The 14399-nt window shown below is 47.1% G+C and overlaps 2 protein-coding genes across 2 annotated transcripts; both read left to right on the plus strand.

Annotated features, from left to right (window-relative positions):
* Nucleotides 1-674: 674 nt before the first annotated feature.
* Nucleotides 675-2379, plus strand: LOC119314249. Its single transcript, XM_037588996.1, has one exon. It carries the CDS (start codon nucleotides 756-758, stop codon nucleotides 1920-1922), a length of 1167 nt encoding a protein of 388 aa, XP_037444893.1. The 5' UTR covers nucleotides 675-755; the 3' UTR covers nucleotides 1923-2379.
* Nucleotides 2380-7906: 5527 nt separating this feature from the next.
* On the plus strand, nucleotides 7907-9913 carry LOC119319432 (high-affinity nitrate transporter 2.1-like). The gene has a single exon (XM_037593913.1). The coding sequence runs from the start codon at nucleotides 8009-8011 to the stop codon at nucleotides 9530-9532; it is 1524 nt and encodes a 507-aa protein (XP_037449810.1). The 5' UTR covers nucleotides 7907-8008; the 3' UTR covers nucleotides 9533-9913.
* Nucleotides 9914-14399: the final 4486 nt, after the last annotated feature.

Consider the following 14399-nt stretch of genomic DNA (forward strand, 5'->3'; position numbering starts at 1 on the left):
AATTCATACAACCCTTTTTTCTCACATTATAAAAAATTAATACCAAGAAGAAAGTATTTGTTAGTGAAAAGTATTCTATATCTTTAGAATTAATGCAAAATAAAAAAGATAATTGTATTTATTAAGATATATTCATTGTCTATGAATTTTTTTAATGTTTATTAGTATGGTTGTAAAAATTATTTCATCAGATTATAAATATTATATATAAATGACTAAACTATTCCATGAAACATATTTTTTGAAATTAAGAAAATAACAATTTTGAAAACAGAATTTCCATTAGATGCCAAGTTTGTCTCCATTTTTATAAGCAGCGTCAAAGGAAATAGGTAGTACCACACATTTGTTTATAGTGAAAATTCAAAAATGGAAATACATAAAAATAAAACAAAATATGCAACAAAATATATGATACGAATACGAATAATTAAAAAATGTGGAGGAGACATAGTAGAGAAAGTAAATAAAAATATAACCATGAAAAGGGAAGGAAATAGATTTTTCTTAAAACAAGGGAAGAAAAATGGATGAGAAAAATGAACATCTGTTATTGGGTAGGTGTATCAAAAACCCGGTCCATTAGAGCCCACGCACACAGAGAAAAAAAGTCCATTAGAGCCCACGCACACTGAGAAAAAAAGTCCATTAGAGTCCATTAGAGCAGAGGCAGAGCTGCCATTGCAATCCATCGGAGATCTCTCTCTCTCTGCATCGCCGCCGGCGCCGTTGTTCTCGCCGCCGTCGGCTGCGCCATGCTCCGCCTCCGAGAGTGCTTCGTTTCCCGTCTCCTCTCTTCACCTTCCACCCCCACCTATGCCATCTTCCCACTCCGCCGTCTCCTCTCCGCCGCCGCGCCCCACATTTCCCCAAATCCCAGTGGCTTCGCCGTGGAGGACTACCTCGTCGACACCTGCGGCCTCACCCGACCTCAAGCCCTCAAGGCCTCCACCAAGCTCTCCCACCTCAAGTCCCCCGCCAACCCCGACGCCGTCCTCGCCTTCCTCGCCGGCGTCGGCCTCTCCGGCGCCGACGTCGCCCCGGTTGTCGCCAAGGACCCGCAGATCCTATGCGCCAAAGTGGACAAAACCCTGGCTCCGGTGGTCGATGGGCTCACCGGCCTCGGCCTGTCGCCTTCCGACATCGCCCGCCTCGTCTCGCTCGCCCACAGCGGCTTCCGCTGCAGATCCGTAGTCTCCAAGCTGCACTACTACCTGCCCCTCTTGGGCTCCTTCCACAACTTCCTCCGGCTGCTCAAGCGGGGAGGATCCCACCTTCTGTCATCCGACCTCGACAAGGTTGTCAAGCTCAATGTTGTGTTCCTCAGGGAGTGCGGGCTAGGTGATTGTGATATTGCCAAGCTGTGTGTCCCTGTGCCGAGGATGCTGACCACCAACCGGGAGCGCGTCCGTGCGATGGTGGCATGTGCTGAAAGATTAGGCGTGCCGCGTGGCTCTGGGATGTTTAGGCAAGCGCTGCAGGCTGTCGCGTTTCTCAGCGAGGACAAGGTCGCCGCCAAATTGGACTACTTGAAGAATACGTTCAGGTGGTCTGATGCTCAAGTGAGCATTGCTGTGCGCAAGTTTCCGAGTGTGCTGAGGAATTCAAAGGAATCTCTGAACCACAGGTCCGAGTTCCTGTTCTTTGAGGTGGGGCTGGAACCCGTGTACATTGCTCATCGATCGGACATACTTTCATATAGCATGGAGGGCCGACTCAGACCCCGCTACTATGTTATCAAGTTTCTCAAGCAAAACGGACTGCTAGATCGTGACCTGAGCTTATATTCCGCGGTCAAGATGACTGAGAAGGCATTTGTGGAGAAGCTCATATGCCCTCACAAGGAAGACGCACCACACCTCGCTGAAGACTATGCAGCAGCTTGCAAAGGGGAAGTGCCAGCTAATTTCAGATTCATATGAACAAAAAACGGCTATGGAAATTGGTTACAGTGTATGGCGCAACAAAGTTATCACCCTGCGTGTAAGCTGTTACTTCCTGTTTCAGTGTTCTTTGCCTTACATGATGTTGGCTGTTTTCTGTAGTATGTCTGTTGCTAAATGCTAACTCCCTATAAAGGACAGACCCAGTGCATAGAAGCTCCCACACAAGGTGGGGTCTGGGGAGGGATTATAGGAACCTAGTCTTACCCCTGCAAAGTGCAATGCAGAGAGGCTGGTTCGAACCCAGGACCTCTTGGCACAAGTGGGGAGGACTTCACCACTGCGCCAGGCCTGCCCTCTATGAAACTGATAACTCCCTATGAAACTGATAATTTGTTTCCTGAACCCCCATATATGTTGATGTTGTCATTCCTTAGAGGAGATCTCTGTAAATGAGAAGTTTATGGATATATATGTGATTCCGACTTGCATTGAAGATCATGGAAACTGGATGTGTGGGTGGACTAATTTTTTGTTGAAACCAGCACCCATGAAACCAGAAAACAGAAGAATATTGTTGTGTTGTTTTCCACTGAAATGTATCAGTATGATCTGCTTTCATGCCAAAATTTATCTATCATGCATGTTCATTTACATTTCCTTGTCTTTTAGGTTCCACTGTATGTCAATTAGTACTAACATTGTTTTATATTTAGGTTAGACTTAGAGACACCGAGACCTTCTACTGGTTGCCCATTCTATAACCTAAAGAGTGGCAAATTGTTGTGATTTGTGATGTATATGTGTTCTGGCTGTGTTTAATGAACAACAGGGGTAACAATCCCCGCTGCTGTTACCATGCCATTATATACAAACATTTTTCCTGTTTGAACACATGAAAGATCATAGCCATTTCGATCTGAAAAAGAAGAGAAAATTGCAGCAACTACTTGTATTGTCTAAAAGCTGCAAACTGCAGCTGATGACCGACAAGATGAGAAATGGTATATATTCAGCGAACACAGAATATATACCTAGGTGATGTATAGTACATATTCAGATAAGATGGGTATCAGTACGAAAAAATCACCCTGCTGTTAAGATTCATAAACTTTTCTTAAGAGAGTTTTACTTGAGCAAAATTAATGGTTAAGATATTAATGGTTAAGATAGCTTGATACTCCCTCCGTCCCAAATAAGTGTCTCTAAAGTTGAGACACTTATTTTGGGATGGAGGGAGTCTTTTTCACATGGATTAGAATTATGTTTATGCAGAAGTTACAGCTAACTATCTCTCAAGTAAAAGAAAAACAAATTAGTCTGATGTAAATTTTCTGTTCCACTGAAGCATAATATGGTGATTCTGAATTACCACATTAAGCATGAGTATATTTTTCTGACTTTGAAATGATGGACGCTGCAAGTGGTTTGAGGTTCATAATGACCAGTTCAGACTATTAAACATTAATTTTTGTCTGAAGAAGTGGGTGTTTCGATTGATGCGTCAGGTCAAAATTGTATATGTGATTTAGGTTAACATTGCAATGACCACTTTTCTTGGAACACAAAAGTAAGTTATTATTACTCCCTCCGTCCGAAAATTCTTGTCTTAGATTTGTCTAGATACGGATGTATCTAACACTAAAACGTAACTAGATACATCCGTAATTAGAAAAATCTAAGACAAGAATTTTGGGACGGAGGGAGTATATACTAGCCCCCCATGATTCTGTTGTATATAAATTCAGTTTTGTGTTCTGGTTACACATTTGTTTAGGTACAGACCTGTCCCTCTGCCTGGTGCTATTAGGTGTGCCCTTTCAGAAACCAGCATTGTGTTGTGGCACAGCTGTTTATGTTTGTATAGTTTATAACTTCCAGTTAGAAAGATTTAAGTATCTACATGTTGCAAAAGAAAAGAGTATCCACATCCAGTAGTATCTAACATTTAAATTCAGTTCTTTCTCCATACTGATTCACATCCAGTATTCAGCTTGTTTCTTACAGCTAGTTCTGCTTTAGTTATCAACCCCATCCCTTGGAAGAAAGAAGGTAGCACCGAAGATTGCAGTTAATAACTTAAAATTGTATCTTCAGTTCATTCAGTTCACTTATTATTTCTGTCACGACTACTACAAATATACTTGGATAACGGTCACGCAACCTGCACAAGGACATTCACCGTACTCTTTGCATACATGTGTAGGTGGCTAGCCATCCAATGTCTTGTGCAGCAACATCTTCAACTGTTTGGACGGTTTCGTACTTAGCAACACCAACCACCGCCTTGTGATTGGCCAAATATAGTAGCAACCAGTTGTGTAGAGAGTCAATTTGCTTCATATAATCAATCATGTAATGCACTTAACAACGAACGATCACAATCATACATTACATACATATATAGGTTATTATCATATAGACTATAGGAATAGTATGACAACCCCGATAAGTTCAAAGGGACAGACATGCTATGAGTCTCTCGAACCATATATATCTCATTAATATGAATATCTTGGTTAGACTTAGGCCGCTGGTTTTAACTAAGCATTAAACAAAAGCTGCACTGCATAAACAAAACCAAGCACCAAACAAATAATGATATACATTAATCCTGATGAGTAGATCCATCATGGAAAAGGAAACTTTCCTAATCAAAAGAGAGAACTGAAGTTTAAAACTTGAAATGAAGAAGCAATGTCTGTAATAGCTTGTGGAAGCTCTACTAGCTAGTGATCTGAAATGATAAGATGTTGCACGGTATGAGACAAGTCTAGGCGATAACTAGCTTCGCATCCCCGTGTTGCTCCCTATGCGACGCTAGGGGTGAACCCTAGTGCCGCCACCAACCAACCCCGCCGAGATTCGTCCTTCCACATACCTTCGACTTGCACCGTGGCGGCGTTGGACATCATGACCAAATAGTGGTGGGTGATCTCTTCCTGGTGTTGGTCGTATTGCGTGTGGCTACGGTGGCCGGAGGTGAGGAAGTCGTGGTGGCGTGCGGTGTTCTTATCCTGTCGAGGAAGATCTCAACGCATGGGGTGGCAACTTGGTTCGCGACAGCCACAGGTGGGCCCGATCGCTCGTGCGGGCCCACTACCAACGCATCCAGTGGCGCCATGGATTAACCATGACCCAATGGGTGGTGTCGGTGCCCCATCACAGAGGCATCATAGGCGCGAGTCAGCGAGTGGAGGATGCATCACTCACGTTTAGGGTTGTGACTTGTGACAGATGTTACCATCAAGTGTAGTTCTTGTTGGGGAACGTAGTAATTTCAAAAAAAATCCTACGCACACGCAAGATCATGGTGATGCATAGCAATGAGAGGGGAGAGTGTTGTCTATGTACCCTCGTAGACCGACAGCGGAAGCGTTATGACAACGCGGTTGATGTAGTCGTACGTCTTCACGGCCCGACCGATCAAGCACCGAAACTACGGCACCTCCGAGTTCTAGCACACGTTCAGCTCGATGACGATCCCCGGACTCCGATCCAGCAAAGTATCGGGGAAGAGTTCCGTCAGCACGACGGCGTGGTGACGATCTTGATGTTCTACCATCACAGGGCTTCGCCTAAGCACCGCTACAATATTATCGAGGAGTATGGTGGAGGGGGGCACCGCACACGGCTAAGAGAACGATCACGAAGATCAACTTGTGTGTCTAGAGGTGCCCCCCTGCCCCCGTATATAAAGGAGCAAGGGGGGAGGAGGCCGGCCCTAGGAGGGGCGCGCCAGGGGAGTAGGATTCCTACTCCTAGTTGGAGTAGGTTTCCTCCTTTCCTAGTCCAACTAGGAGAAGGGGGGAAAGGGGGGAAGAGGGGAAGGAAGGGAGAGAGGGGCCGCGCCCCAAACCCCTTGTCCAATTCGGACTGGGCTTGGGAGGCGCGCGCGCCACCTCCTAGTCCTTCCCACTAAGGCCCATTAAGGCCCATTGCTTCTTCGTCGTATTCCCGTAACTCCCTGGTACCTCCGAAAATACCCGAATCACTCGGAACCTTTCCGATGTCCGAATATAGTCGTCCAATATATCGATCTTTATGTCTCGACCATTTCGAGACTCCTCATCATGTCCCCGATCTCATCCGGGACTCCGAACTCCTTCGGTACATCAAAACTCATAAACTCATAATATAACTGTCATCGAAACCTTAAGCGTGCGGACCCTACGGGTTCGAGAACAATGTAGACATGACCGAGACACGTCTCCAGTCAATAACCAATAGCAGAACCTGGATGCTCATATTGGCTCCCACATATTCTACGAAGATCTTTATCGGTCAGACCGCATAAAAACATACGGTGTTCCCTTTGTCATCGGTATGTTACTTGCCCGAGATTCGATCGTCGGTATCTGAATGCCAAGTTCAATCTCGTTACCGGCAAGTCACTTTACTCGTTCCGTAATACATCATCTTACAACTAACTCATTAGTTGCAATGCTTGCAAGGCTTATGTGATGTGCATTGCCGAGAGGGCCCAGAGATACCTCTCCGACAATCAGAGTGACAAATCCTAATCTCGAAATACGCCAACCCAACATGTATCTTTGGAGACACCTGTAGAGCTCCTTTATAATCACCCAGTTACGTTGTGACGTTTGGTAGCACACAAAGTGTTCCTCCGGCAAACGGGAGTTGCATAATCTCATAGTCATAGGAACATGTATAAGTCATGAAGAAAGCAATAGCAACATACTAAACGATCGGGTGCTAAGCTATTGGAATGGGTCATGTCAATCACATCATTCTTCTAATGATATGATCCCGTTAATCAAATAACAACTCTTTTGTTTATGATTAGGAAACATAACCATCTTCGATTAACGAGCTAGTCAAGTAGAGGCATACTAGTGACATTATGTTTGTCTATGTATTCACACATGTATTATGTTTCCGGTTAGTACAATTCTAGCATGAATAATAAACATTTATCATGATATAAGGAAATAAATAATAACTTCATTATTGCCTCTAGGGCATATTTCCTTCAGTTCTACCCTTGGTGCGAATTAATTACTGTGGCAAGAGGCGTGCAACAAGGGAAATTGAAAGATGTACGTGAGGTCACTCCCTGTCCCCTTCTAAGTATGTATGTGCTGTCAGTGTCAAGGTTGACATAGTTGCGAGCCAAGTGTGTGCGTGTGTTGCAAAAGTCAGAGCGCGCATCGACTGCGTGCAATGTACACACCCTTTGGTTTTGAGGAAGACCGCATGCAATGTGTGTGTACGTATGCCACTGCCACCATGGTCGTAGGCTCGTCGCCGTGGCCGTTGGATCGCAGCAAAAGTTGCACGAAACAAACTGAAACCGTGTGCATGTACGTACGCGATGGGTGCTTCCTTGAGGTGCTTGTACTCCGTGCTGTGGCCGACCTGTGCCCTCGAAGTTGTACTACAACCGAAATAATCATTTCGTCTGCATTGGCGGGTAGTAGTATTAATCCACAGCAGTTAAATTGATTAAGCTGCAGCTAAGCTAGCAACACAGAGCACATGCGATTGCCAGAAACAGAGAGAGAGAGAGCACATGCAAGGAATCTTGCAGAGTTGCTGTTGCAGAGAGTGGTAGTTAAGAGGAGATCTGAACTGAGACTGCAAGAAAACCGAAAATTTGCAACAAGTTTGCCCAGCTGCAGGTCGGGTAGTCGCCAGCAGGCAGGCAGATCGAGACCTGGACAGTGCATATTCTGATCTGATCCTTGGTCCATTCCAGGGGGCGAGGGCGCTGAGATGCACGCGGCGACGAGGTTAATCGTGCTAATTAATCCCTCTCTCGACTGCGTTGCACGCCCGTTGTTTAATCCCAGCTGCTGCTGCCATGATTCCGTCAGATGCAATAATACATTCTTCTGCCTGTCTGTCTTACCCTTCAACGCTAACCAAGAGAGATGCATCTTGATCACCCCTAAAAAAAGAAGATGCATCTTGATCACAAATTCCCAATGTCAACTCCTGCTTTGTATCCTACTATAAATACCCAATCGATCCGGGATCCAAAGCACCAAACAACACAACCATTAGCAACTCCTAATAGTTGCCGGCCACTGCAAGTAGTTAAGCTTAGCTCCAAGGAGCTAGCAGAGAAGAAGCCCAGCTCGGTAAGGAGAGGAGAGGCAGAAATGGAGGTGGAGGCCAGCGCTCATGGTGACACGGCGGCGAGCAAGTTCACGCTGCCCGTGGACTCGGAGCACAAGGCCAAGTCCTTCAGGCTCTTCTCCTTCGCCAACCCACACATGCGCACCTTCCACCTCTCGTGGATTTCCTTCTTCACCTGCTTCGTCTCCACCTTCGCTGCGGCTCCGTTGGTGCCAATCATCCGTGACAACCTCAACCTCGCCAAGGCCGACATCGGCAATGCCGGAGTGGCGTCCGTGTCAGGGTCTATCTTCTCCAGGCTGGCCATGGGCGCCATCTGCGACCTTCTTGGGCCGCGGTACGGCTGCGCCTTCTTGGTCATGCTCTCGGCTCCCACGGTCTTCTGCATGGCCGTCATTGATGACGCGTCGGGCTACATCGCAGTCCGCTTCCTCATCGGCTTCTCCCTCGCCACATTCGTGTCGTGCCAGTACTGGATGAGCACCATGTTTAACAGTAAAATCATCGGCACGGTGAATGGCCTCGCGGCCGGGTGGGGCAACATGGGTGGCGGCGCCACGCAGCTCATCATGCCCCTCGTCTTCCATGCCATCCAAAAGTGTGGTGCAACACCCTTTGTGGCATGGCGTATCGCCTACTTTGTGCCGGGAATGATGCACATCGTGATGGGCCTGCTCGTCCTCACCATGGGGCAAGACCTCCCTGACGGCAACCTTGCGAGCCTCCAGAAAAAGGGAGACATGGCCAAGGACAAGTTCTCCAAGGTCCTTTGGGGAGCCGTCACCAACTACCGGACATGGATCTTTGTCCTCCTCTATGGCTACTGCATGGGTGTCGAGCTCACCACTGACAATGTCATCGCCGAGTACTACTACGACCACTTCCACCTAGACCTTCGCGCCGCCGGCACCATCGCTGCTTGCTTCGGCATGGCCAACATCGTTGCGCGTCCTATGGGAGGATACCTCTCCGACCTTGGCGCTCGCTACTTTGGTATGCGTGCTCGCCTTTGGAACATCTGGATCCTCCAGACAGCTGGCGGGGCCTTTTGCATCTGGCTCGGTCGCGCCTCGGCCCTCCCCGCCTCGGTGACTGCCATGGTCCTCTTCTCCATATGCGCCCAGGCTGCATGTGGCGCTGTATTCGGTGTCGCGCCATTCGTTTCCAGACGTTCCCTTGGGATCATCTCTGGGCTCACTGGCGCTGGTGGCAATGTGGGCGCGGGGCTCACACAACTTCTATTCTTCACATCATCGCAATACTCCACTGGGAGGGGTCTCGAGTACATGGGCATCATGATCATGGCTTGTACGCTGCCTGTCGCTCTTGTGCACTTCCCACAGTGGGGCTCCATGTTCTTCCCAGCCAACGCCGATGCCACAGAGGAAGAGTACTACGCCTCCGAGTGGTCGGAGGAGGAGAAAAGCAAGGGTCTCCATATCGCAGGTCAAAAGTTTGCCGAGAACTCCCGCTCGGAACGTGGTAGGCGCAACGTTGTCCTTGCCGCATCTGCCACGCCACCCAACAACACGCCACAACACGTATAAGATCAAAATTTTCTTTTACCTACCAAACATAAAGTCACCGCATAAACATACATATCATGTAGTTCTCCTTGTATATGTTAGGAAACGTTCAAAGTTCATCTATATGAAAGAAACGTGTATGCATGCGAGGGTATGTACTATCAAAGTGGTCCTGAAATTACAGGAACAACTTTGAATTTTGTGTACTCTCTGTTCTTCCTCCAAGCAACTTTAAATACGTGCAGTTATGTGTGGCCGGCCAGGAGGTCTGCACTTACATATAGAGTGCAACTTATAACAGTTTGCCACATCTTTTGCGTTTGTTTTCATAGAATCAAAACTTCTAGCCTAATTAACAACATTGAGCCCAAATGTTGCCATTGGCCTCTCTAATATATAGGAATTCTGACCTATCAAAGCCACATGTCAAGCCCTACTCAACTCCAAGGTGCACACCATTTGAACATGATATTGCCACACATTACCAAGATATCCCCTATCCTGTTTAACATTGTGGTGGATATGTTAGCAATCTTGATAGGAAGGGCTAAGGACAATGGTCAAGTGGGTGGTTTGGTTCCTCATCTTGTTGATGGAGGTGTATCCATCCTTCAATACGCAGATGATACAATCATCTTTATGGAGCACGATTTGGCCAAGGCGAGAAATATGAAGCTGTTGTTATGCCTATTCGAACAATTATCTGGGTTAAAGATTAACTTTCATAAGAGCGAGCTGTTCTGCTTTGGTAGAGCTAATGACGAATAGGAGTCTTATAGACAATTGTTTGGATGTGAGTTGGGGAGCTTGCCATTCTCTTATCTTGGTATTCCCATTCACCATCGAAGGCTGACAAACAGAGAGTGGAAGTGTATTGAGGACCGATTTGAGAAGAAACTGAGTTGCTGGAAGGGTAAACTCATGTCATACGGAGGCCGACTAATCTTGATTAACTCGGTGCTCACGAGTATGCCTATGTTTCTCTTATCGTTCTTTGAGGTCCCAGTGGGTGTGAGGAAAAGACTGGACTTCTATAGATCACGTTTCTTCTGGCAGGGTGATGAACTTAAAAGGAAATACAGGCTAGCTAAATGGGATATTATCTGTCGACCGAAAGACCAAGGAGGGCTTGGTATTGAGAATCTTGAGGTTAAGAACAGATGCCTTCTCAGCAAGTGGCTCTGGAAGCTTGCCTCTGGGACTGACGCCATGTGGGCACAGATCCTTCGTAGCAAGTACCTTCATTCTAGAACCTTGTCTCAGGTAACGGTTAGGCCGACTGACTCGCATTTTTGGAGAGGACTCATGAAAGTCAAACAATTATTCTTTAATAGGACTAGAGTCGTACTTGGAGACGGGGTTACTACACGTTTCTGGGAGGATACTTGGCTTGGCGATTCACCCTTGGCCGTTCAATATCCGTCTTTATATTGTATTGCTCAACGACGTGAGGTGTCAGTGGCGACGGTATTTCAGTCTACCCCCCTTAATATTCACTTTAGACGAGCGCTTGCGGGCAATCGGTGGGAGGTTTGGCTCCATTTAGTTAGGAGACTGATGGAGGTTCAACTTTCTGACCAACCTGATGAATTACGCTGGAGTTTGACTAGGTCTGGAATATTTACAGTTAAGTCAATGTATATTGATGTCATTAATGTGAGTTCCATTCCAACTTCCAAGAACGTCTGGGATGTCAAAGTTCCTTTGAAAATAAAAGTGTTTATGTGGTTTGTTCATAAACAAGTGATTCTAACAAAGGACAACCTTTTAAAGCGTAATTGGACAGGACCTACTAGGTGTAGTTTCTGTGACCAGGACGAGACGATTAAGCATCTCTTTTTTGATTGCCCGCTGGCCATTGTTCTTTGGCGGACGGTTCACATTACTTTCAATATCACTCCACCCAATACTGTTAATGCGCTATTTGGGAGTTGGCTTAATGGGTTTGAGACTAATTTAGCAAGACATATTCGGGTTGGAGTTAGCGCTTTGTTGTGGACCATCTGGCTTTGCAGAAATGATTTGGTGTTTAACAGATCATCACGGGTTCATTTTTTGCAGGTTATTTTCCGAGCTACGGCACTGATCCGTTCGTGGTCGCCACTCACTACGATGGAGGCCAGGGAGCATTTGGTTACTGCGTGTATCCGATGGGAGACGGTAACTCGGGATATCTTCAACCGGTTTGGATGGAGGTCATGTAATAGGATAGGAAATTAGTTTACCTGTCTTATTCTAGCCAGCCGGTTGTGGCGCATTGTTCTTGGCTAGTATGTGTTTCTAGCCTTTTGCGCTCTGTGTGAGCTGCCTTTTATCTCCAGATTTGAGACTTTCGAACCTTATGGACACCTATTTAGTTAATAAAGAGGGCCGTATGCATCGCTAGATGCAGAGGCCGGGGAAACCCCCTTTTCGAAAAAAGAAAAAAACCAAGATATAAATATCTACTCCTATAAAAGATCGAGCTGGTGATGATGGTGTATTTGCCATCTGACATTTCTGACCATCCTATCTAAATCTAACGCATGTGATGTAAGCCATGGTGTTTTTGCATAAAGAACCCCGCCAGTCTACTCCTAATTTGCAAAAAAAAAAAAACGTTTTAGTCTCTCCAGACAAGTCCACCCCCTTCACACACAATCAAATAAGAGGAATAATTTTCTGGCCAACTCTAACATATTCAATGATACATGCGGTGCGAAAGAGAAAGGAATGGGAGGAGGGAAGTGGGTACACCAATGCTTATGGGCATCATACCAACCAGAGAAAAGGTTCTTCTCTGTCCGAACCAGCTAGTAGCTGCACTATGGCAAGTTTTTGCCATGTAGGGCCTGGCACGTGGGCCTGTTCTATCATAATTGTTCTTAGTAGGGCCCGAGAGGAAGACTAGGGCTCAACGTTGATAATTAAGCCAGAAGCTGTGGTTTTTTGGAAACAAACTCAAAATTTGTGGTGAACTATATGCGCTGAAGGTCTTTCCTTGTATTAAATATTTTCTAAAATAAGAACACTAGCTCATCCTTGATGCCAATTAATGGAACTCGGACTTTAGGTCATACTCTTCAGTGCTAATTTTCCTTTTTTTGTGTATAGAAGATATTGACTATCCCTTGTGAAGGGACTCTCGCTCGCCTCTCGCTCGTGACCACGGCGACTCCACGCCTCTCGCTCTCCATTACCGACACCTCCATAGATCTAGCCACCTCAACTGCGCGGCATGCCTCCGCGCCGGCGAGATCCGCGAGCGGCGACCGCGGTCGCATCCCATCCGCGCCGGCGAGATCCGCGAGCGGCGACCGGGGCCGCACCCCCTTCCCATCCTCGACTGCCCCTCCACATCCTCGAATCCTTCCCGGAGATGGTGAGGCTGATCTCACCGGTTCCGCAGGGGATACTCATGGCGACCGGGGCTCGGGGATGGGTGGAGCGGGCGACCAGGATCCGCGACGCCACCGCGGTGTGGATCCGGAGCGTACAGGAGTGGAAGGCGGCAGATCAGGCGGTGTCGGCGGCGATAGATCCGAGCGTGAGATCTGTGGCAATGAGATATGCAGAGAGTTGTCAGAGGAGAGCAGATCTGGAGCAGAGGATTTTGGCGAGGGTGATCTACGACGAGGCCACATCGGAAGAAAGAGCAAGGATGCCCGCCTTCCCGCACTCCCCGCCGGCTACGTTTGTTCTGTGGGCGAGGGCGGAGGCGAAATTAGAGGAACCCCAGAGGGCGCTGCGGTGGGAATGCTTGCTGGGAGTGATGCCATCGGGTGCACCACTGCAGCTCTCGTCCTCGCCGCCGGAGACCAACCGTGTTTGAGCCCATCTTCGCTGGCAGATGCCACCATCTCCTTCTTCGGAGCCGATCGATCCATACCAGTTGCCGGAGTTCTGAAGGGATCTGGGTTGGGGACACCTGAAGTTTATGTTTGATCTTGGTGGTTCAACATCAGATTGTGTGACTGTACATGGAAATGATATGGAGGAATCGAGGCCTAGAGGAAGATTTTGGGCCCTAGATCAATTGGGTGATGATGATGACATTCTAAATGAGGACACAAAGCAACACAACCCTTATCTGGCGACAATTACAGACAAATTTGCTTGTGCTAAGCATGTGAAGAAGAATGGGAAGAGAAGAGATAAGAATCTGAACAAGAAAATCAGTAGCAAAGACGAAGGGGGAGGAAAATCGGCAACTAAACAAGTAAGTGATATTCCTAGTCACATGCCTTTTAGATTGCTATCTGCTAGATGTGGCCTGATACAAGATGGGAGATGGTATAAAATTGTTTATGGTAGGAAGGTAGATATGGGGATTGGTGTTGAACCCAATTGGATGCATATGGGACACGGGTGGAAATAGGGGTGGTTCTCAGCACGATCGCTGATTGAAGCTCCTCTCTCAACACGATCTCCAGCACGCCAAGTGGGAGAAATAGGAGAGGATTTTGAATTCAGGGGAGATATGTTTATCTCCATCCGCACGTTAAACCGGATCGGACCAAAAGAAGGCAAGATAAGTCAGGAAAAAGTATTTGGGATGAGTGGGAGAAAAGTAGGCCAAAAAAGTTGGAAAATATTAAGGCCCACAGAAGAGGCAGGTTATATAGCACGGGGGTTGGCCCTGGGGGTTGAAACCGATCTCTTCCTACGTTATAGGGTTTCCCACCCGTGGTGTACACCCCCCATCGCCACCATAGGAACCTGTTGCCCCCAAACCTCGAGGATGGTTGATCGCTTTGCTCAAGGAAAGGGTGGAGGTGGAAGAGATGTAGAGAGAGGAAGTAACTGGAAGCCGACTGCTGGCTATGGGAGAGAGCCTCAATTTGACAGGCACGATCAGGGATATCAAGCTCGACCTCGACCCCCCTTCAGGAACTTCTCAGGTAACCAA

The sequence above is a fragment of the Triticum dicoccoides genome, chromosome 6A, assembly GCF_002162155.2.
Source record: "Triticum dicoccoides isolate Atlit2015 ecotype Zavitan chromosome 6A, WEW_v2.0, whole genome shotgun sequence".
NCBI classification, from domain to species: domain Eukaryota; kingdom Viridiplantae; phylum Streptophyta; class Magnoliopsida; order Poales; family Poaceae; genus Triticum; species Triticum dicoccoides.

Excerpts from the sequence above, each read along its gene's own strand:
- LOC119319432 (XM_037593913.1), top strand. The coding sequence starts at position 8,009 with ATGGAGGTGGAGGCCAGCGCTCATGGTGACACGGCGGCGAGCAAGTTC.
- LOC119314249 (XM_037588996.1), top strand. The coding sequence starts at position 756 with ATGCTCCGCCTCCGAGAGTGCTTCGTTTCCCGTCTCCTCTCTTCACCT.